This window comes from Pelophylax lessonae (assembly GCF_965119305.1).
Source record: "Pelophylax lessonae genome assembly, chromosome: 1".
NCBI lineage: Eukaryota > Metazoa > Chordata > Amphibia > Anura > Ranidae > Pelophylax > Pelophylax lessonae.
The window spans coordinates 514,285,951-514,311,079 of record NC_138768.1 but is presented as its reverse complement, the minus strand read 5'-3'; the positions used below and the strand labels follow the sequence as shown (position 1 = coordinate 514,311,079).

Here is a 25,129-nt window from a genome sequence, read left to right as displayed (position 1 = left end):
GTATAGCTGATTTCACAAGGTAAAAACCTTTAAACACTTGGCAGGATGGCTTAGGAGTGGGAGAAATAGTAGGAAGATTGACAATTGGGATTGAATACTCCCCCTGGTTCCTCTGAACAGAGGCTTCCTGTTCATTCAAAAACTGATGCGTAGTAAACACAGTTTATGGTTCAGTTATGAATGAACACAATGATGGGTACCAGTCACTGGATGTGTTCATTCAGAAAAGGGTTTGGGCCATAAATATTCCATATTAACTAGCACCCTGCTCTTAATCCTAAAATGATCTGCCTGTGTGCTTGGTAACGCTGCACAGGGAAGGGGATTGAGCACAGGGAGGGTGGTCAGTGACGTGGTTTGAGCAACTACTAGAACCAATCCCCCTGTGGCTACCCATGCTCGGCTGACTCAAGGGCCAGGAGAAAAAAACCTTTCTGCTGCTGCATGGACAGTCTCCTGGTCATCAATCCCTTTTCCCCTGCTTGTGAGCTGCCTGCCCACCTCTTGAACTGATGGAGCCCAGGCCCTGTACAGGAGGACAAGCGTTACCCCATTACTGGCAGCCCTGGCCTTGCAGCTCGACCAATTTTCCTCTGACCTGTGTCAATTTAGGAAAGAATTTGTGTACTTTTAATTTATTTCTACATCTCTATTAAAATATAAAGTAATGTTGCCATAAAGCTTCTTGCTAGGGGGACTTCTGCAATTGGGTAACAATTGTTTCTCAGTTTGTCACCCAGTCACACGTACTTCCAGTGAGGAGAGGAAGTGGCTGTATTGAGGCTGGAGAAGATTCACCAAGATGCAGAAATTGAGAACATTTTCTGAAGGGGGGGGGGGGGATTTGCAGTTTGGTGCACAATGCTTTGCTAAAAGGTCCTAGTTGTAATTTGGGCTCCTACCACCTGAAAAAGTGGGCAAGAACAGTGAAATGCTTGCTGTAAATCTGGGCATCTTCAGGTCCTAACGTGTTTGTGTATTAAGGGGACCTTTCTAATCTCATACCCATTTTAATGGTGCCATTCAGTGTTTTACCGGTGTTTAAATGTTGTCGTTTTGCTGCGTTTAAAGCAAATCGAGCTCTGTTTGGGATCTGATCACACTTAAAGTGATACTAGAAGTCATTTTTTTTTTTGTTAAAAATCTGTTACACTTGCCTGCACAGAGTAGCCCAGATCATCCTCTTCTTGGGTCCCCCTTCATCTCCCCTGTCTCCCCCGTCTCCCCCCTCCTGTTGAGTGCCTCCACAACAAGCAGCTTGCTTTTGGGGCACCTGAGGCCAGCTGCAGCTCCCTATTGGCACTTTTCCACTGCAAGTACCGGCTCGGCACTGCTTGGCCCTGCTCGGCTCAGTTTGATTTTCCACTGCGTGGTACGAGTCGGCACGTTTTAGCACTGTATAGGCTCTACTCAGCTCGGTTTGCTTTTCCACCAAAGTAGTAAGTGGGTGGGATTACGATGCTCTGACCATCTGTGGCTAGTAGTGACAAACAAGGCTGCATGCAAAGGATTGTGGGATATGGTATAGGTACGGCCCGCTCTGAACCCCAGCCGAGGTGGTACTGTTTAAGCGAGCCGTACCATGTAGTGGAAAAGCGCCACTGTACCAAACCGAACCGTTCTAACACGTACCATGCAGTGGAAAAGCACCAACACTGAGCCAAACCGATCTGTTCCATGCAGTGGAAAAGCGCCATATGTCTATTCAGACACAGCTGCGCTGTGGGCCCCCCCTCTTTCCTCATTGACTTACTGACTTTGACAGCAGCAGTAGCCAATGGCACCATGCTGCAGTTCTCAGCCAATGAGAAGGGAGTGTCCTGGGCAGCCAAGACACACCTGCAACATTGCTGGATCGAGGTGGGCTCAGGTAACTATAGGGCTGTGGCACACAGGATTTTTATCTTCATGCATAGAATGCGTTAAGATAAACACCTGACTTTTTAACCACTTTAAAGGATAAGTTCACTTTAAAATAAATGCTTTTTTTTGCAGCTAAATGTGCATTTATTTTTTTGCTGCAGGAGCCTGTAAAGCATTGCACCAGTGATCAGCAGATTGCTAAAGCCATGTGGGTCTCCTGCAGACGTCAGTGTATCTGTATCTCCTATGAGGAAGCCAACACATTCTGACAGGAATCAATGAACTCAGCGCTGTGGTTGTTCATTGAAAACTACAGACAGCCGCAAAGGAGTTCTAGAGCTCTGTATGGATGATGTTGCGTGGGCCGAGCCTCACATGGTTTGCCTGTTGTCAAAAAGTAAGCAATGATACAGGGAACTTTTCTCTGTACTGCTGTCAAAAGTGCAGTGATTGCCAAGCAGCTGCAGGATCGGTAACCTGTTCCCAAAGGTGATTTTATGCTTTAAGCGGTTATTCGCCCTCAATAGTATGTTTTCCTGCCACCCATCCTCCCCTCCACAAATCTGCCTTTTTTTCCTTTACTGAAAACTCTGACCCCCCCCCCCCCCCCCCTATGCACATTCTCCTAGGCGAAGGATGTGCACTTTGCCTGCTGTGATATGAAAGGTACATATCCTAGGGGAGATAGGCCTTCAATGAAAAGAGAGGGGGGGGGGGTGAGACAAGTGGCTGAACCCGGAAGAACTAGCAGCTTCCTAATGACGTCACCAAAGATGGACACACGTGACAGAAAAGAAGCAAATCTCAGCAGTATGATGCTGGATCCGTTGGCGGAAGAGTGCTTTAAATGTGCAGGAACCGCAACCAGGAGTGCAGGCAGGGGGTTTAGAGGGGTGGTGTAGATCTGATTTAACGCATGTAAATATGCCAAAATCTGCTTTAAAGCAGGAAGAAGTAATTTGGGAAGCACATTTATACTGCCTAGAGAACCTAAGGCAAACGGAGGACTAGCCAAGTGTGCTGTTGGGATACCCCAAAAGAGGTTTGGGGCTGCTCTTGTGCAAAACCATTGCACAGAGCAGGTAAGTAGAACGTGTGGTTTTATTTTTTTTTATTGCATACTAGCATATTATGAAAAACTTGCCTTGAAACAAAGCCCTCCAGCAGCGCGCGGTCACCACTGCAGAGGTTTCAATCTTCACCCATCTTCCTCCTGGGTTCGCAGGTTGCATCCGCTTAAAGCTGAAATCCTTACCAAAACAAAGCCCCCACACGGTCGCCTAGACACCGCTGAGGGAGCTGACATGTTCCCTCGGTGGCTCTTCCAGGTTCGGCGCCTCCGTCGCTGTGAGTGGCTGGAGCCGCGATGACGTCCCTTTCCGTAAAGGAGCTCTGAAGGTCTGGCAAGATACGCCGAACCTTCAGAACGCATGCAGGGTGAATATCTCCTAAACCGTACAAGTTTAGGAGATATTACATATAGGTAAGCCTTATTATAGGCTTACCTATCAGTAAAAATTAAAAAGCAAAGTATACTACCGCTTTAACTGGCCGAGCCACAGCTGCGGCATGGAGCTCTGAATGAACTGTAACTGTTTATAAAGTGTTAGCTGGAATTTGGCTTCAATGTGTTACTGTATTTTTCTGTCTGGGATGCCGTTCCGTCAGAGCGCACGCGCTGGTGACCTCATCGGCTGCTGCTCACTAAAATATCTCCTAAACAGTGCAGGTTTAGGAGATATTCATTGAACCTACAGGTAAGCCTAATTTTAAACTTATCTGTAGGTAAAAATACAAAGTACAGTTTGCTTCCTCTTAAAAGGAGTTGTAAAGTCAAAGGCTTTGTCTTGATGCAGTCAGATAAAAAAACCTTCTGGGTGTGGCAGCCACCCCAGCACCCCATAATACTCGCTTGAACTCCTTCTCTCTCCAGCGATGTCCAGGAGTCCCTCAGCCGTCCGGGACTCTCTCCTGATTGGCTTAGACACAGCTGTGTCGCCATTGGCTCCAGCGGCTCAGTCAGCCAATCAGGCGAGTGGGTGGGGCCGAACAGCAGTTCTGTGTCTGAATGGACACACGGAGCTGCAGCTCGGCTTGGGTGCCCCATAGCAAGCTGCTTGCTGTGGGGGGCACTCGATGAGACGGAGGGACCGGAGAGGAGGATACAGGTTGCTCTGTGCAAAACAAACTGCACAGAGAAGGCAAGTATAACATATTTTAAAAGTCTTTTGAAATCACTAACTTGAATGTGTATAGTTTAGCAGGCCTGCCGAACACTATATTTCCAGTCTACTTTTCTGCGGGTGCAAAGCATCGTGGCCCCAACAAGTAAACATCCCCATCTGATGCCTTTTACAGTTGGGTGGGCAGGAAACCCTGGCACAATTGTGCATTTTTGCCATCCCATAGAAAGATTCAGCAATTTGTCAGCTCTCCACAGGAAACGGACCAGCCAGAGCTTTGCCGTCCTATGATGGGAACAATTATTCAAATAGTGGATTATTAGAAATTTTATGCGCTAGTACAAAGCAATAATCTGCATTAAATAGGTTGGGTCATTGTGTGTAACCTTTCCTTTCAAAGATCCTGCTGCATTTCTCTTGCCTTAGAATAATTAGTTTGGTCCATGCAGAGAAATGGTTATGCATCCTTTGTACTACTAGGATCTACACGCTTAAATTACCCTTTGTGGTTTTAGCTTTCACATAAAAAAAAGCGAGCATGTCTTCACCTGTTTACATGCAGTTGAATTGAAGTCTTAGCATACCTAAAACTAAACTGGGGGTGTGTAAAATATTTAGTAGTTTGCAACATCTGCAAAGTATTGAACCCACAGAATTTTGTGTATTCATGACATTTCCCTGAGTTGACCAATAATCACGCTACAAAATGGAGGGTTTGTTTCTGCATAAAACAATCTGCAAATGGCTGATGTTTTCAGGTCTCAATTCCCTATAGGATATCTGCTGAGATGACTCGAGCTGGGGGTGCAGATTGCATGTAGAAAGTGTAAAATCTCTTGTACACAAGAGCCGATTAAAAAAATCTAATATTAGATCATTCCTTAACCGTGTAGCAGTGCTTTACAGTTTATCTTTTTAGTAAAATGGCATTGGAGGAGCATAAATTAAAGATGTGTATTTAAACTGATACTTGTAATTATTGCTGATCACATTTCACAAAAGAACTCATGTAAAACGATTTTATTCACGATTATCCAACCTTAATTTAGGGCATTTTTATTGCATCATACAGGGTTCCTTACTAATGCACAGTTAAAAAAAAAACCTGTACAGTAATGTGTGGGCGTTGCTTGGTTGTCATGATACATAGCCTATAGTGGATCATGAAATTGCAACCAGGAATGCACATACAGATCAAAACTACTTGCATCATACGTCATGCCTCAGACACTTTTTTTTTTTTCTGTCGGCAACCTGACCAGTTTCGGGTCATAGTTGCGTCCTTATTTTTTACTTCAGGATTCTGTTAAATCAAATCGGTTTTAAACCCAAAACCAGAAATATAAGTTTGCTTGCCAATCGGATGTGGTGGCCGCATCATCATTTTTCCTTGACCGGTTTTCACCTGGTGATTTGGCTAGTAACACCCGCCTATATTGGTGCCCCCCACTCATGAAGAATGTGCACGGGGGGTGCCACTGGACAGCACTGTTGTCAGCTCAGGGGAGAGGGAAGTGTTGGATGGACTAGCAGATATAAATACAGTAACAAATTGAAGCCAAATTCGAGTGAACAAATGGTTACAGCAAACATTATTTTTTTTTATCTGCTTAACCACTTAAGCCCCGGAAGATTTTACCCCTTCTGACCAGGGGGTATTTAGCGATTCGGCACTGTGTGACTTTAACGGACAATTGCGCTGTCATGCGACGCTGTACCTAAATGAATTTGACGTCCTTTTTTCCCCACAAATAGAGCTTTCTTTTGGTGGTATTTGATCACCTGTGCGATTTTTTTTTTTTTTTTTTTTTTTTTTTTTTATCATGCGTTATAATCAAAAAAAGAGCGACAATTTTGCAAAAATAACAATATTTTTCACATTTTTTATATGAAATTCCCAAAAAAATTTAAAAATCGAATATTTTTTACATTTTTGGCCAATTTTCTCCTATGTTTTGTAAAAAAAAAATCACAATAAGCATATTCTGATTGGTTTGCGCAAAAGTTATTGCGTTTACGAAGGGAAAGATTTTTGCCTTTTTTTTTTTTTTTTCTCGTGACAGCGACATTGCAGCGGACAGATTGGACCCTTGACTGACATTTTTGACACTTTTGGGGGTACCAGTGACATTACTACAGTAATCGGTGCTATACATATGCACTGTTACTGTAAAAATTACACTGGCAGGGAAGGGGATAACTTTATTGAAGATGCAGTGACTGTGTGTCCCTAGGGGGGTGCTTCTTACTGTGCAGGGATGTGGCTGTGTGTGTAACAGCACAGATCAACGGTCCTACATAGCAGGACCATTGGATCAGTGCTTTTACACAGGGAAGAATGACAGGCGGCTTTGTTTACATTAGCCGCCTGCCTTTCTCCCTTCACAGCGGACGATCGCGAGTGACCGGCGGACATCGGGTCCATTGGTCACACGCACGGAGGTGTCCGTGAACGAGCCGAGGCGGGAGCGTGCCTCCGGCGGCGTGCGTTCATCCGCTATTGGCTCCCAGGCTAGTGACGTACCGGTACGTCACTTTGCCTGACCGGGGCTGACCGCCGCAGTATATGTACTTGCGGCAGTCGGCAAGGCAGTTTTCCTGATCTGTTGGTCTGTGGCATAGTCTTGGAGGCTATACACAGATCATCATGCTGTAGATGTGGGGCTGGCCTATAACATGACCCTAGGGCATCGCGCTCTGGTTTGTCTTGGGAGGAGTTTCTGGCATAGACTTCAGTGTGAAAGGTTACCAGTGTGGGCTTTGTCAAAGCCCTCCCGAGCCTGCCAAAACGTTTCCAGTTCCAAAAACCTGTTTTGTATGGTGACTGGCCTAATCCAGTTAACTCCTCCCAAGTGGTTTTTGCCCAGCAATATCACATTTAGGAGTTTTTAATGCCCTGTTCACACCTGAGCGATTTTTGCTTGTAGCTCTAAAATGCTCAACAAGCCAAATTCCATTAATTTCAACGGCCCCTGTTCACATCTGAGCATTCTGTCGCCTAGAGCAAGACACCTGAAGCTCAAGCAAGACATGCTTTTTTTTTGGCCCCAGAGAATTCAATGGAAACACCTTACTTGAGCGTTTTTCTATTCAAATAGCTCTCCACCTCGAATTTCCTCCCCCTAGTTCCTTCTGGTGGCTAAACAAACATGCCTGAAGCTGTAAAACGCTTGTAATACACGTCTAAAACTCTTTATAAAAAGCTAGTAATGATACGCTAAGGTGTGGATGGAGCCTTATGCCCCGTACACACGTGCAGATTATCTGAAGACTTTTGTCTGCAGACTTACCAAAACCATATAATATGAGGTCAAACCTAAACACTTTCAATTTGTATGCAATCAGGCAGGCCCTTGCACTACATAGAAAAGGTAAATCTGAAGACAAAAGTCTTCAGATAATCTGCACGTGTGTACGGGGCATTAGAGGTAGAAGTGGATCTGGCAATTTGTCAACACTATATTGACCTCCACAGGGGCAGTCTGTCTTAAAAGATCCAGTGGCTGAACTGGAAGCACTTTCAAAGCCTTTTCCTTAGCAGGCTCTGCCCTGCAACTATAGCGATTGTAGTCACATCCATCTGATCTAGACCCTGGATGTATTGTCTGAAGCCGATCGGCTGGCTCAACAGAAGCCTGCTGTCGTTCCGCCTGTGTATGCTGGAAAAGCATCAGCTGACAGCCAATGTCAGCAAGGCCTAACCGTTCTTTCAGGGGGACAGTCCCTCTGTCAGGATACAATAGCTTAGTGGGGAGATCACTGTACTGCATAGTACAGCAAAATCCTCCCCAGCGCTTCAGTGTTTTTTTTTTTTTTTTTTTTTTTTCCAGCCTGCAGGGTTGGCCTGGTCTACAAGTGTTCATCAAATTCTGCAGGGGTTTGGGTCCTGAACATTCAGAAAGGGGCATTGATTACTCATTGCTTGGCAAGTATCTAGGTCTCATACTAGAGAATGGCTGTCTCTGATCATCTTAGTGAGGAGCTGTGCAGAGGCAGTGTCAGCAAGTCTGGCCATTGAAGGACAGGCAAGCTGTTCTCCCAGTACAGCAAGAAAACTGACCACACTGGGTTGGATGGGCTTCCGTACCCTAGCGTGGCCAGTTTGAAAAAAGAAAGCAGGAACTGGCAGAATCACCAGGTATCTTGCGCAAAGAAAGCAATGCAAACACACACTATTACTATTGAACACAGTTCATGGTACAGCAGACACATCAGGAATATGAAAGGTTGCCTCTCATTCCTTGTATGGCTCCACTGCAAGGGGAGTTTAATTTGGTGGCCATGTCTTGCAGTTAACCTTTCTGGTTGCATGCTGGGGCAAGGTTGTCTTGAGGTCTAGGGTCTTTCACTTAGTTTCTCCTTCTTACCCTTTAACTTTAATTAAGCTATTGTGCTTCCATTTGTTCTGCACCAGCAGTACATTCCATGAATATTTAACAGTAAGTATTAAAATCCAGTTGTAGAAGAGTGAACAGTTGTATTTTTATTTATTCTGTCTGCCTTACTTTCCAGGTGACTACCACAAACTTAATCTTTTATGGGTATTGCAGGGACAGGCAGTAAGAAAAATCTCACTTGGGGCCCATTTCACCTGATTGGACTGATAAGGTCTGCCTGTCCATTTTGCAAGCGGACCTGATCGGGCCACCAAATCTCTGTAGAGGCGGACGTCAGCGGAGAGGTGTCTGCTGACACCTGTCTGTCATCAGATCCAACAAGATTTGCTTAAAACAGACGGATGGCGATACGTTCACCATCCGTCCAGTGAATTGGATGAAACTGACATGCTGTCCATTTTCATCCGATCTCCCCATAGAGGAGAGCGGGACTTTTGGCAGGTCTGCCTACACACTGAGCAGAGACAGACCTGTCCTCTGCCTGCTCAGCAGGGATCAACGGAGCGATCCCTGCTGAGCTAGAGGAGTCCCCGAGCAGATCTGCCCCGTGCTCTACAGAGAAGTCACTTCCTGCCTTGCAGAGACACAGCCACTTAAACTATTTCTTACAGGTACTTGTATAGTGCAGTCAATTTTCGCAGCACTTTACATATAGTGTGTATAATCACATCAGTCCCCGCCATCAAGGAGCTTACAATCTAAGGGCAATTGGTGCCTAAAGAAAACACAAGCCCATTGGTGTGCTGTTCACATAGGGCACTCTTTGCTACACCCTTCCTCTAAAACTTCTCCTTTTTAGCAATGTTGAGCTTGTGGGTAATGGTGTGGTAAAATCTGACCGCTGAGCCTACAAGTGCTCCAGATATTGCCTGCATGCTGGTTTCTTGACCTTTGAGATGCTATAGCAGGTTCTGCAGTCCCTAGATTATCACCTGATTAAAGAACACAAGTGTTTGTTATACTTCCTTTTTGGATACTTAAAGCGTTTTGTTACCCAAAAAAAATTGATCCTGTTCCCTTAAAGCATGTTGGAGCGCAGTGCTTGTGCTGTGTAATTCAGCCCCCAGAAACATCTAAAAAACAACCTGTGGCTGATCCTGCCAGCTTCTGCCCTCCCCTCTGTACACTGTAAACTGACCACAGTGAGCCCTGACACCGTGGGCAGTGTATGCGCCTCTGTCATCCGCAGCTCTGCTCTGTCTTCTGTGTCCTCCTCCTTTCCCTCCCTGCCAGCAGTGTGCTGCTTGGCGATCACATGGCCCTCTCCCTCATAGGGAGAGCCAGCCGGTCACATGATCAATGAGCAGCACACTGAAATCGGGTATATACAGCATATTTTTTTTCTCTTTTAAAAGACAGGCACACTGGCTTAGAAGACAGAGGATTATACAAAGTTCTGCAAGTGGCTTAACCAGTACAATTTGTCATACTGCTTTTTTGTGTCTGGAAAGACTGAATTAAAGAGGAGCTCAGTCAATTGTGTTTTTATGAAATGCTCATCTGAGCTGTTCCTTCCCTCACTATTCTGTCCCCTTTGCTGGCATCTCAACTGTGGGCACTCGGCTGTGACAGCGTGTGCATGCGCTCCACATTGTGAAGGTTCTTCAGTCAAAACCAGGAACCTGCTTGCAAACCCCCACCCTTGGTAAAAAGTGCCATTTAATGAAGGGGGGACCTAAAGCGTAACTTTCTCTTTTGGGTGGAGCTCTGCTTTAACTAAATACCCCTAAAATATTCCACTTTTATTTTACTTTGGGGCTGTATTTCATGCTGAGCATAAGAATAATCAAATATGTGCTATATTAAATTTTTTTTTCTTCTCTTCCAGTTCCAGGGTTTCTTTCAATTGCTGTAGTAACCTGGGTCCGGGGCCTCGGTGGTGTTCCTGATGTCCCTCACCCACCCCTGAAGATCCCAGGTGGGCGAGGGAATAGTCAAAGGGATCACAATCTTTCAGCTAATTTATTTTATTCTGTAAGTATCTGCATGTTGAAGTAGATATTTAGTGTTGACTGCAAGATTTCTTCACACTAAGTTTTATGGTTCACTTCTGAAAAGGCAAACCTCTGACTCACCTTGCCACATGCCACACAAAGCTGCCCATAAAATATTAAAAGCAAGCACTTTCCATTTTAAAGCATCTCGATGTGTAGTTCTGTATTGTAGTGCCTGGGGTTTGTTGCAATATATTTCAAGTGCTTTTTATTTTCTCTCAACGTTTGGACAGTTATTGAACTAGAATAAGCTGATGCTGGTCACAACTGGATAAAACTACATAACCTTCATATATTCCTTATTTCTCTAACTTGTGGTTTGTTTAGAAGTGTTGACTGACTGAATTCTCACTATACAGGTGTTGGTGTGTTTTTCATAAAAATGAAACATGTCTGCAGTCTTTGCAGAGCCCTGCACAACTCATTAAGGCTAGTACACACAATCAGAAAATCAGATGAAAATAAAGGCTTTCATAGTAGGTTATTGTGTTTTAAAAAGCAGTGCTTAATTTGAGCAGGGCTTTAACAAAAGTTTCCATCAGAATTCTTTTACCCACCTCTAATTGCTAGGGTAAAGGGGAAAAGAATAATGTACAAGCCCTTTTTACTTATCTAAAGATGTGGTCGTGTGATATAGCCCCTAGCCTTTTGCTCCTTTTTTAGTTTTACTTTGTGGTTCTTTGGGTGCCCATATCACTACTTATATGGATGTCCAGAGGCAGGGTTACTCATGATCCAGAAGGACTGACATTAGTGGAGAGGGGACCAGGGAACTCTGGTGCCACCACAACACCAGATGGCCTGATCACTTAGGTGGCAGTATGCAGGAAAACAAAGGGCAGCCATTTGTCTGGTCTTGCATTGTCAGTTGTGTATCCCAAAACTGGTTAAACAAAATGGCATGTAACAAACAGTCCACTTGTAAATTTCAAGTGTCTTTGCCTGCTTTTATTTTTTGTGTATATCTAGATCTCCACAGCACGTTACAGCTTATCTATTTGGTAAAGTGGCATGTGAGCACCAATTACAGATGTTTAAGCTGATAGGATGGTGGTTCACATTTTGCTAAAGAACTCCATATAAAATTAATTTTAATTGGGTTTATCAAACAAGTTTTACTTAAGGCATTTTTAGTCCATCATACAGGGTTCCTTCTAATAAAATGCACCACTAGATTCTTGTAATAAACTTGTGGATGTTGCTTGGTTGTCATGACGATCCAGTGCCTATAGTACAGTGATGGTGAACCTTGGCATCCCAGATGTTTTGGAACTATATTTCCCATGATGCTCATGCACTCTGCAGTGTAGCTGAGCATCATGGGAAATGTAGTTCCAAAACATCTGTATTTTCATTCCCTTTTGATTGCCTCAATCCAGTGCACCTGCAGACTACATGTATTTACACCTCAATGAATCTTGCGTTACCTGGGTGTCACAGGGCATAAATATGCCATATCAAGGTTATCATTTACTCTAAAGATGTATCGTTTTCATTCTAATATACAACTGCAAAAGCAATTTACATCATATACTACTAGAACATAATCTCATCTCGCCAAGACTTTAATGGGGCCCCTAACGTCAAGAAAAGTTCCTCATGAATACAAATTGCTTAGTGTTACTAAACCCACAACAGTAAAATCAGTCTGTATATACAGTAAAGCATGCTTGTTATACTTACTGAGCCTAAGGGGTTAATCCTCTGCATTGTGTAAAAAGGCTGTTTGATCCTGTATGCACGGATACCCCTCTTCTTCCCCTGACTCCAGAACATGTCTGCATTAGACCGAGCCTTTGGAGTCAGGCTGCACATGCTCAGTTTGGTGTGTATTGCTAGAATTTTTTTTTTTTCGTTTTTGGGAGAGTGTATGTGATTAGCACTGTCCAGACAGGTCAGGAGTCCTGCATCCTAATAGGACAGCTAATTGCAGTAAGAAAACTCCTACAAGCTTTAGGTAGTGCTTGGCTGACACTAGCAGAAGTATACAGCTGATGAGAAAAGGTATTCTGTGTACTGAGATACCAGATATAGTTAAGGCAGGGCCCTGGGTTTAGTAACACTTTAACATGGGATTTTTGTTCATGAATAGTTTCAGTACCCAAAATGTTCATGAAAATGCCAGACATTTTTTGTACTACCTTATCTATTTGTAACCTTTAAAAACAAAAGTGTGTATGTGGGTTTCCTCTGCTGACTTAGGGAATTTGGACCCAGCTATTATGCTGATCAGTGGCTTTAATGATTCTGAGATTGTGTTAGGAACCAAGTATGCAGATTAGGATTTCACCTAAGCCCCGTACACACCTACTGATTGTCAGCCGAACGATTGGCCGTCTTATGTCCAATGCTGTTCTGTCGGCTGAAAAGTGCTAAAGACTGCACACAAATTTTGTCGGCCAACAGCCGACTGCAGAAGTGAGGTCATGTGATGGTTAACTTTCCGTGTTTTTTCTTTTCTGAGCATGCCCAGTCTTGCTAATCGGCTGTTTGTCGGCCAAATTCTGTACTGACTGGCGAACAATCAGGCCGTTCTGGTGACGGCCAACAAAAATTTTAAGTCTGCATGCCAGATTCTGTTCGGCCGAAAAGTCGCAGTCGGTTGTCGGAAGCATCATACTAACAAGCTGACAATCGGCTGATCGGACGGTGGCCGAATATTTACGGCCGACACTCGCTACGTGTGTACGGGCCTTTAGTTTGTCACATTTTTATTGAAGATACAGCCAGGCAACTAGTATTTGTACAAGTTTAGGGAATGCAGTGGCTAATTGGGATGCATTTAATTGATTTACATGTGTGTTCAAGATGGTCAAGACCGGTATGTTTTCAGTCTGTGTAGCTTGTTTTTTTTTTTTTTTTTTCATATACAGGATAATAGTGGCTCCATAGCTCTGTGCTTCTAACACATGAGTGTAGTTTTTCTTCAAGTGACCCTCACTACAGGGTTAAACTACAGGTAAAAAGGCACAGTACTTGCAGCAGCCAGGGATTAACGACCTGGTGAAATTTATCCCACGGGCAAGTATCTGACACTTCTAGAATTGTGGAATACCTGCCCCCCCCCCCCGCACAAATGGTCAACACCATGTCAGATCCTGCAATGGAGTAGTAAAACATTGGGAAACTGGAAAGTGACTGGTTCACCGTTTGAACATTTTTTTTTTTTCTTTTCTTTTGTTGACAGGTTGATATTCTACGTGTATTTTGTTTACCTATGGACCTATTCACCTCGTGTTTTAAGGGTTTTTTGTTCTTTGTCCAGGATAACAGGCTGAACATAACAGAGGATCTTGCATCCTCTAACAGGACCAGAATTCTCAATGTCCAATCTAGGCTAACCGATGGAAAACAAGTAGACTGGAAGGCTGTACTAAACAACAACAACTTGTACATAGAAATCCCAAGTGGCACACTTCCTGATGGGAGCAAAGATAGGTAAGTTAAAACGGGTCTTTTAACTCTTACTGACTCAAATTAAATGGGGCCTAAACCCTATTTATGCTTCATACAAACTAATAACATTACACAACTGAGAAATGTATATGGTCAAATCAGGCCTGTAATACAGTAGTCAAGGCCTCTGGACTTTGGCTAGTTTTTTTTTTTACTTGTCCCCCATGATGGTAAGTGCACATGCAATGCTACTGGTTCCTGAGACAATGGTAGCATTTCTGCACACACTGCTAGATCCAGAGCTGTTCTGTATAAATTAGTTTTAAAACAGTCTTAGGTTAGGTCTTCTATGGTGGCAATCCATACAACTTGCACATGGCAGCTTGAAAGGTATGATCTTGGAACCAAAAATAACTTTCTTTCATTCATTGACGGACACAGCTCCTGATATTCATAACCATTGGGTTATACTGCCCCTACCGGAGTAGGACACGAGACAGAAAATAATTTGCGCTACACCCATGGGCAATCCCAGGGGGTATACTCTCTCTGCTATAGCCACTTGGGTTTTTCTTCTGCATAGTCAGGAGAAGGACCTATTTCCTTGCTAGGGTCTTTGGTCCTGACAGTTTTTTTAGATAGGAAAAATCCAGGTGGAGAAAATTTTCTGTGATCTACAATCAACTGCCAGACTGGGCGACGGGCCGAATAATCTAGATCCAGTGGTCACCCCAGTCTGGCCAATGAACGCGCAGACCGCACTAGGTCGGCCTCAAAATAGCTCCATCGGATGGAGGCTGACCTGCAAGTTAAACACCTTGTGAGGTCGCGTACAAACTGGTCTCGGCCCGTGTTGCATTCCTCCTGGCCGACAGCCTCCCAACATTTCGATGAGGTGTACTGTCTGGAGCGGAGCCCGCCGAGTTCCTGGTACTGAGTAACTGTCGTGTGTGTGTCTCTCTCTCTCTCATCCTGCCCCCCACGCTGGGGATGTTTGGGAGGTCTGGCCACTTTCCTGGGACAGGGGATGAGTGCTAACTGGTAATGGGGGGGGTGCACCGCTGGCAACTGGAAGATCGACTGTGCCTGGTCTCCCTCCTGGGTCCCTGTAAGCCTTGTGGGCCCACCATTTTGTTGTAGCCTGTTTCTGTACACGGCAGCCATTTTGTTGTGGTTTGTCATTGGAAATGGTGGCGGCAGTGAAATGAAGCCCTGTGGGCGGCGACTTTGGCGGGAGCCCCTCATCCCCTGATGCTGACTCCTAGATCATTTTACTTTCTGATCACTGTATGTGTAGTGCAGATTCTCCTGGTGGTTGCAGGTGCCTGTTTCTGTGGATGGTGAGTCTGGTGGGGTCCTCTCCCTCTGTACGGAAGATCGCTTGGTGCTTTGTGCTTGGAGACTGGGTGGTGCTGCCAGCGCAGTATGGGTTGTCCCTTAGCAGTGTTTTAAACTTTGGGGTCCCTCTGGTGACTCATGGAGTCTTTGGAGCACACCTCCACCTGACTTCCTCTCTGAGGCCGTGGGGCCCTCTGGGTCCAAACCATCCATCAATGCACTGACGGTCCATCCGGGAGTCCTTTGTGTCCCGGTTGGAGGTGGCTTTCGGGCAACAGGGTAGCAATAGGCGCCCCCGCCTTCCACCGCCTCATCTTAATCGGATCTTGAATCTGATTTGGCCGTCGTGGACGTGGGTCACCCTGCTGGATCTGCGACCAAGCACCAGGAATCCTCAGATAGTGAGGCTGATGCCTCCATCTGCAAACACGCATGAAAATGTGCTGGTGGAAGCACTGATTGTATCTGTGCATGAGTCCTTTGAAGATGGAGGCGCAGGTTCCCTTTGTCACTCACAAGCCATCCAGAGCAGCAACGGTGTCCCCTTTCCCAGCTTATTTTGACAGAATTGTCGCTAAAGAGTGGGAGCAACCAAAGCGTCCCTTGGGGTTTCTAGGTGATTTACTAGGGGTTACCTCGGAGTCCCTTTTTTTTTTAAGTAATTAGTAGTGGATCCTTCGGTTTCCAGATTGAACAAGGCAACCATGATTCCGATTGAAGAGTTACTGGCTGACAGGAAGGCGGAGGCTGTGGCCGCAATATGTACTCTGGCTGGTTCGGCACTGAGGCCAGTATTCACCTTTGCCTTGGTGTTGAAAACTGACCGAGTGGGCTAAGCTTTTACACTGGGACCTGGAGGGAGGACCCCCCCGCCGCCTTTGCTGAGCTGGGGGAACAGCTTGTCCAGGGGCTGCAGTTTATCGGTGATGCCTCTTTGGATATGGCTCCCCTAGTGGTTCGGCTCTGTTTTGGGGGTGGTCCTTCGGCGTGTCTTTTGGCTTAAATTTTGGTCTGCGCAACAGACTTCTAAAAAGGCCTTGACCTCCCCTTTCAAGGGGATTGCCTGTTTGGGTCTACCCTGGATGACGTCCTTAAAGGTCTTAAGGACAGAGTACTACTAAGGAAAAGGAACCTCGGCATAGATGTGGGCCCGCCTTCTCGGCTCATGGTGTTTTTTTTTTTTTTTTTTTCTGGTCCCTCGGGTTCGCCTGACAAGGGCTCGAAGCCTTTCAGGGCTTATCTGAAGGATCCAAACAAACCTGGTCTGGCAGGCAGAGTGCTGGCTTCCCCAGACCCGTGGACAAGGCTCAGTCAGCCTAAAGGTGCTTCCTCACCCGTATTGGGGGGGGGGGGGGGCGTCTTTGGTTTCCGGACCCGTGGACTTCCCTGGTATAAAACAAGTGGGTCCCCTAAGTCATTCGGTCTGGCTACAAGGTAGTTTCACTGTTGTCCCCCAGCAAGGGTCTTTCCTCCTGAAACTTGCGCCTGTCCCCGGACTATTCACAGGATCTGTTTTGGACAGTACAAGACCTGTTGCTTCAAGGGGTGATTGTCCCGGTTCCGCCTTTGGAACGTTTTCAGGATTTTTACTCAAACCTATTTACAGTTCCCTGGAAGGAAGGCAAGGTGCGTTCAATCCTGCACCTCAAGGCCTTGAACTGCTTTGTGCAGGTGCAGAAGTTCAGGATGGAATCCATTCGCACGGTGTTGGCATCCCTGTATCAGGGGAATTTTCTTGCCTCAATTGACATCACCAGCACTTCCTCTGTTTTGGTGTTGAGACGAGCATTATCAGTTTGTGGCGTTACCCTTTGGTCTCGCCTCTGCTCCTCGGGTCTTTACAAAAGTGTTAGCCCCGGTGCTAGCATGGTTAACGCCAAGTGGGATTGCGGTACTGGGCTACTTGGACAACCTTCTGCGAGTGGAGTCACCTACTGCTCAGGTGGAAAACCTGGAAATCCCCATACGAGCTCTGAGGAAGTTTGGCTGGATTCTGAATTTTCAGAAGTCTGCTCTGGTTCAGTCCACAAAGCTGGACTATCTGGGTCTGACTTTGGTCTCTGCTTTAGCCAGAGTGCTCCTTCCTCTGGACAAACTCCAGAATTTGCAGGCTGCAATTTGTCTCCTGCCCAGCACAGTTCATAGGAGGTCCCTGCAAAGAGATTCTGGCCAAATGGACAAGACGCCGCAGTCTCTCGACAATCGGATCTGGCTTAGCCAGGGAACGGAGTCCCAGATATGGTGGCTTTGTTCTCCGGTGCTTCGGCTGTGCAAATCCTTCCTCCCCTTATATTGGACAGTGGTCACCATGGATGCCAGTCTGGCTGCGGAGGCGTGCTCGGAGTCTGGACACTGAAAGTGTCCAGACTACCAATCAATGTCTTGGACCTCCAAGTGCTCAGACTGCCACGACCATTGGACGTATCGTCTTCAGGGATCTCTTATGCCCATTCAATCAGAGAATACCACGGTCGTGGCTTATGTCAAAGGGGGCACAAAGTGTCTGGAGGTAGCCAGCATTCTAAGGAGGGCATAAAAGTTTGTTCCAGCCTTCACCTGACGTATACTTTCCCAGGGTGGAAAACTGGCAGCAGTTTACCTCAGTCGGCAGGCATTGGGACTAAGGGGAGTGGGCTCCATCTGAGGCGTTTATCAGTTGTCTCCAGTGGGGCATCCCCAAGTTGATTTGTTGGCGTCTCAGGTCAACAAAGGTGTAGAGGTTTGTGGCTCATTAAGGGATCCTCTGGATGCCACAGACGTGCTGGTGGCCCTGTGGAGTCAGTATCTGATTTATGCCTTCCCCCCCCCCCCCCCTCAAGCTTCTGCCAAGACTTTTTACACAGGCTTGAGGCAGAAGGGATTCTAGTCATCTTAGTGGCTCCGGACTGGCCTCGCAGGGCTTGGTACGTAGATTTGGTGCGACTAGTCATGGACGTTCCTTGGAAGCTTCCCCTCAGGAAGGATCTGCTGTCCCAAGGACCAATCTTCCATCTTTAGTCGCTGGCTTTGACGGCTTGGCTGTTGGAATGCCAGGTGCTGATGGAGGTTTATCTGAGTCAGTGATTCCAACGCTATTAAGCTAGGAAATCTTACTTCTGGGAAGTTCTGCATGGTGAGTCTTGGGGTTTATCCTCTCTCCTATAGTACCTATAGCGGGGAGAGGGAGTAAACCCCCTGGGTCTGCGCATAGGCGTAGCCAGATTATTGCTGCCTGGTATCCTACTCCTGTAAAGTGTAGTATAACACGATGGTTATGAAGATCAGGAGCTGTCGGTCAATGAACATTAAAGAAATTGATTTTATGGTAAGTCAAAAATCACATTTGTGGTCCATTTGAGTTTGACTGAATATGGACCTTGTAACATGAGGAGGTGGGGCTTAATTTCTAATTTGTCAGGTTCAATGCACAGTCTATTCTAGGTTTTAAATGGCATGACAAAAGTTGATTTGAATACTAACCCACCACCTTACAGTAGATTGCCTGTACTTGGCATGATTATCTAAAATCCTTTTTAGGCAGGCTTGGTCTCAGTAAAAGCTTTGGTTTTGAATGCTTGGCTTTCTGAGCTGGAAGACTCCATGAGTTTAGGTAACTGACAAGGGAAGAAACTTAGACCTCGGGGTGCCTTTTGCTTGGCCCTCCCCAGAGAAAGGTAAATAAAAGTAAATCTTTAAGCTTGCATATAAAGTAGTTTTTGCAAAAGACAAAAGGGCAATTGGTTTTCTAAGGAATATTGCATTGTATTTTCAGTTTTGCGGTTTTGCTGGAATTTGCAGAGGAGCAACTTCAAGTCGACCATGTTTTCATATGTTTCCACAAAAGTAGAGATGATAGAGGTAAGTTAATTCTGTATCTGCAAGTTTCTGTGTACGCAGTTTGAATTTTTTCAGTTTGCCAGGCTGGGCAAATCTCCATGATCATATTGGTAATGGTTTGACCATTGACAGCAGAGTAAGAAAATAGTGCTGTTAGTGAAACTATGCAGTCCACTTACGGCTCCCTATGACCCCAGCCTTGCCTGGGATGCTAAAGTACCCTGGAATAGAAACGGCAACCGAGAGGCCTATGCAATGGAGTTTTATATCCAAGCACAAATACAGCAGTGGTAAGGCCTTGCCAGATTTCACACTAAGCATTGCTTAATTGTAAGGCTGTCAGTCTGATCATGATGGCTTTTGATTAAACGGTTACTAAACCCAGATCCTGCATTCACTATATCTGGTCTACTACAGTACACAGAACATGGTAATGCAATTTAGTAGATCTAAAATGATAAATGCCTTTTCTCATCAGCTGTATAAAGCAAATGGAGCAATCTGGCGTATCAGTGAGTGCTGATAGTTTTGTAGGAGTTTTAACTTCATAGTTGCATAGTCAGGTTGAAAAAAGACACAAGTCCATCTGGCTCAACTAATAATAATAATTTCTCCCACGATTGTCCTATAAGGCTACAAGACCCTTAATTCTCTATGAATCCCTCACTTTCTCTTAGCAAGCAAAGATCACTGGTTGCTGTTCAAAATATTTCACACTTGTTTTGTACACATTTTACATGGAAGTTTTTTTTAAAATACATTTTTTTTTTTCTGCAGCTGCACTTCTCCGGACCTTCAGCTTCTTGGGCTTTGAGATTGTGAGACCTGGACATCCCCTTGTCCCTAAGAGACCAGATGCTTGCTTCATGGCTTACACATTTGAAAGAGATTCTTCGGATGAGGATTAGTAATCTTGCAATGTTCTGCGTCTATAGTGCTATTTTTTTTTTTTTCCCTTAGTCATCTAAGATGAGTTGTGATACATTTTCAGCATCTCTTCAGTTTACTGCTGTGGTTGAATGTTTGCCCTGGTCTCTGTCCAGGTTAGAGCTGATAGTGAAGGCAGGATGTTGAATTTTTATTTGTTGATCATCTTTCCTGAATTTTTGTTTGCATGTTTTGATGTTGAATAAATGCACACTCCAGATTATTGCAATGTCATTTGAAGTTTAATGTGTTTTGTGATATCAAAGTACTTTAATTCTAAATAAAACATTTATATTATGTTTTTAAGAAGAAACCTTTTACTTTTAGCGCAGTCCTGTATGGCAATATTAAAGCAAGGGGGTACAGAGGAAAAGTGATACAATGTGATTTACTTACTGACCATTTCAAACCACGCATTATCTTGTTAGAATGGCATCTGAAAGTGGGTGGGATATACTGGGCAGCAAGTAAACTTGTCCCTGAAGTTGATGTGTTGAAAGCAGAAAAATGGGCAATTATAAGGTTTTGACGAGAACCAGATTGTAATGGCTAGACCAATGCTGACCTGGGTCCACAATAAAAAAAAAATGCACATGCAGTGGGCATGTGAACATCAGATCTAGACCACAGAGAAATAGAAGGAAGGTGACCTAATTTGAATCGTAGATAGAGAGATGGAGAGATCTCTGATGACCAGGTGTGTATTGCTTACCTGGGGAAGAGATGGCACCAGGATGCCCTATGAGAAGGCAAGCAAACTGGCAGTGTGCTTTTGGGGTAATGTTTTTTTTTTTTTTGACAGGTCACCTACCTAAACCTTGTTAATGACAAAGTACACACCTTCTTGGAAACTGTATGCTATACTGAAAAAATATAGTTTTAAGAGTAGTTTGAATAACAAAACAATGGGTTCAAGGTGACATGGCCTCCAGATCTCCATCCAGTCAAGCATCTAGGATGTGTGTTGAAAACAAGTCCAAATCATGGAGGCCCCCACCCCACAACTTTCACAGTACTTAAAGGATCTGCTACTAATGGCTCGTGCCAGAAACCACAGCATAACTTCAGAGGTCTTAAGCATGTCCATGCCTTGACACCAGGGTTGTTTTTTTCAGCAAAGAGGAGGATCTACTCACCTGTATGCAATGGTTTTACACCATAACACTAATAAGTGCAACATTTTGGTAAGTGTTAGTTTAAAAAAAAAAAAAAAAAAAATCATAATGCCTCACATAGACGTGGCCACACATTGAAGAAACCATCAGACTGGTTACAAGATCTGTAGGTGTCTACCCCCCCCCCCCCCAAAAAAAAAACACTTTATCCACCTCCCAGTTCAGACCAGTTCTGCCATTTTCTCAATTTAAATCTGCCTTTTTTTTGCTAGCTAATGAAACGCCTATTTACCACTTGCCAACAGTAATTTCACTGCTGGCCAAAGCAGCTCCCCTGCTCTCAGCCATGTACCCATACATGGCACCACCAAACTTCAGGTTTACAGGCACACATGCCCCCCACATGCTTTTAGTGCTGTGGTTGCACATCTGCAAACTTGCAGCAAATGACTGGCTATAAACCTGATTTCTGTGGCCAATCATAGCACAGATGTGTTTAAACGCAAGCAAGATCTGGCTTGTTCTTCCTGATGTCACTTACCTGAGCTGAAATCGGGGAGGAAAGCCAGCCCTACCTGAGCAAAAGCGGCACAGTAGGCAGTTTAGTTCCCTCCTGTCACTCAGCCTTTGCCATTATTACAGGATAATCGTATTTGTGTCAGTCCCTGCTTGACAGCTGTTCTTTTAAGTTGCTTGTCGCTACCATTACTAGTATAGTGTCTGTATGGATCAGTATCCTGGTCCCGATCAGAATTATGAAAAAAAATGCAGTTAGCCCTGACCACTGCCAGCACTTTTTTAGGCTCTTCCCCAAGTGCAGGGTCAGTATGTTTCTGACTGCCACCTACGATACATTGCTTGCAAAACCAGTGTTGGCAAGATCCGTTCTCAGCTCTGCTAGCCTTAGCAGTTAATGTATTGCTAGTGCTGAAGCAGTCCCTGTTTGCCAGCCAGGAGCTTTTTTCCCCCCAAAATCCCCACTAGGGACCTGTAAAGTTAGTGCTAAAGATGCACTAGTAAGGAGGCATATAGGAGTCTGGCAGATGAGAGGGAAGGAAAAGCCTCTGTCAAGAGGCTCGAATTATGAACCTGTAGAAAACTGGCACCCTGACAGCTGGCTTGGACGATGAAGAGGTCCCTGCTAAAATCAGGCATACCTGACACCATGTTACTGATGTGCTAGAAACACATGATTATGCTCTGATGCAGTAGGACACAAGTACTAGCGCAGTGTAGTACATCCTGGCCATTTAGACACAGTAATGCAGAATTTCATGGTGAGGTGGCTAGCACTAGTAGTGTAATGCAAACTCAGCCAAAAAGAATTTGCACATAGGCCTATAGTAGTCATCCAGAGGTGTTTGCAACTGTAACTAGCGGTCCCCAGATTTGCAGCCCAGCCTGACATTCAGGTGAAACCGGCCAACTTATCAATGTCCCTGGACTTTATTTAAAGCAGTTTTTCTTTCTCTTACGTCCTCTTGACAGACGCAGCCTCTTCCAAGTTTCATCACTATTGGGTAATGGTGCCATCTGAAGGAGCAGGCTAGGTAGTGAAACTTCATTAAAGCTTTACACACCTTGGGGGCTGTCCCTCTCAACATTACCCTCAGACACTTAGCGCTTACTAATCAGTTTTCTTGCTGCCTAGCTCAGGAGTAGGACCTAGGATACCCTGCTGGGACTCCGGTCTCGGTTTTGATTTTTTCTCTCTACTCCTTCCAGGACGGCCAACATGAGATGACAGGCTCCTCCCCACAGGAAACAATAAATGTACAGCTTGTTAAAAGGCCCCACCCTTCCTCTTGTCCCTCAATTTAGATTGTGTTTTTCCTACAGCGAAACATTTGTTGTTTTCCTCTGACCCGAAACAGTGTGTGTGTATGGGTCCCCCTGTAAGCCAGGTTCGGTCGGTCCAGTGAAGGCTTCTCCCTACCTGCTGCCTCCTCAGGCTTCATATAAGCTTGGGGTAAGCCTATTGAGCATCTGTGGGGCATCCTCAAAAGGAAGGTGGAGGAACACAAGGTCTCTAACATCACCAGCTCTGTGATGTTGTCATGGAGGAGTGGAAGAGGACTCAAGTGGTAACATGTGAAGCTCTGGTGAACTCCATGCCCAAGAGGGTTAAGGCAGTGCTGGAAAATAATAGTGACCACACAATTTTGACACTTTGGGCCCAATTTGGACATTTTAACTTGGGGGGTGTACTCACTTTTGTTGCCAGCAGTTTATACATTAATGGCTGTGTGTTGAGGTATTTTGAGGGGCCTGCAAATTTACACTGTTATATAATCTGTACATTCACTACTTTACATTGTAGCAAAGTGTCATTTCTTCAGTGTTGTCACATGAAAAGATATAAAATATACAAAATATTGAGGGGTGTACTCACTTTTGAGAGATACTGAATGTACAAATAAGAGTAAATAATAACTGTGAACTTGTGCACTATCAGATAAAAAATGATGTGCAAACCATAAAAGAAGATATTCCTTCTAATAAATATAAAAAAAATATTAGTGTTGTGCTAAACAGAAATGAGCTAAAATAGATCAGTGATAATAAAAAGGCTGACTGCAGGTCTGCCTGAATTTGTAGGAGTCTCGCTCCATAAATACCTGCACTCAACCCACTCATCTTGTCAACATTACCTTTCACGTTGCTGGTTCCGCTTCCAGACGTCAGGACGCTGACACTGCCACGTGGTTTCCTACACAGTTGTAGTCCGCACAACTCTTCTACTGAAAATTAGAATCTTCCCCGAATTGGGCACTGGTTTTGCCACGATTTTTTGCAAGTTATTACTATCAGATTGTTTCATTCCTGGTACACTTGCTTTCACTGGTTTCGTTTCAGCATCGGTATGTTATGAAAATATTGTGCTTTTTGCAAAAGGATTTCTTCTCATCCGCCTTTTTGGTGATCATTCTTGGAGGAGTCTTAACCTTGTCGACCCTATTCATTTTTTTAGGGGTGAGGAGTTCCAAGTTTATTTATTTTTTTTACCTGCCAGTAGTTTAGCCCTTTTCAATACCCTATGTGAATATCCCCTCTCTCTAAACCGCTGATACACTTTATCAGCTTCCTGTAGATATTCACTATAGTCAGAACAGTTTTGTTTGATCCTAATAAACCGTCTGACCGGGATACCCCTTTTAAGGGGTTCAGTGTGATGGATGTCGGCACGGAGGAGGGTATTTGCAGCTGTGCTTTTCCTAAATGTGGTGGTAGAGAGCCGAACGTCATTCAGTTTGACTGTAAGATCCAAAAAGGAAATTTGTATTGCATCCACCACATATGGTGAATGTTCTTACTGTTGCAATTTAACTCATCAATGAATGAGTCAAACTCGGCTCGAGTACCACTCCACACCATAAGTATGTCATCAATGTACCTCAGCCACGTCTTAGCATGGCTGAGGTACATTAAGGAAGCATACACTATCTCCTCCTCCCACATACCTAGATGGAGACAGGCATAAGAGGGGGGCCCATGGCGGTGCCTCTGACTTGCTGGTAGTACTTTCCAAGAAATTAGAAGTAGTCGTTGTTTAGGGTTAAGTCAAGAATTTCAAGCAAGAATTCATTCTGTGGTCCGAACTGTGAGAATTTGGATTCCAGAAAATGAAAAACTGCCGACATACCCCATTCATTGGGGATTGGCGTGTATAGTGATTCTACGTCAATTCCGACTAACACCTCTTCCACAAATTGTAACTCTGAAATTTTATTTAACACATCCCCTGTATCCCTAACATATGAGGGCAAATCGACGACAAGCTCTTTAATGAAGGAATTGAGATATTGACCCAACCTTTCAAGAGGCCCATTGATGGCTGATACTATCGGCCTCCCGGGGGGAATTTTTTGATCTTTATGTATTTTTGGTATAATATAAAAAGTTGGAACATTATATTCTTTTACCATAAGATATCTCTCTTCCTTCTTAGTAATCAAGTCTGCCTCAAAAGCATATGCCAGTTTCTCATTGACCGTTGCTACCACATTAGGGAAATGATTGTGATCAAGTTTTCTATAGGTGCTGCCATCTGAGAGTAAGCGGACCACTTCCCTCTCATATCCCATCTCAGATAACAGCAC

At 44.7% G+C, this 25,129-nt stretch overlaps 1 protein-coding gene across 1 annotated transcript in view; it reads left to right on the top strand.

Moving 5' to 3' along the window:
* Positions 1-20,227, top strand: part of OAZ1 (ornithine decarboxylase antizyme 1) — a 22,299-nt gene extending 2,072 nt beyond the window's left edge. Inside the window, 5 exon segments of the mRNA XM_082247421.1 lie at positions 10,272-10,329; positions 10,331-10,417; positions 13,703-13,875; positions 18,923-19,008; positions 19,765-20,227. Of these exon segments, the coding sequence (XP_082103547.1) occupies positions 10,272-10,329; positions 10,331-10,417; positions 13,703-13,875; positions 18,923-19,008; positions 19,765-19,895 (535 nt within the window). The 3' untranslated portion in view covers positions 19,896-20,227.
* The last annotated feature ends 4,902 nt before the right edge of the window (positions 20,228-25,129 follow it).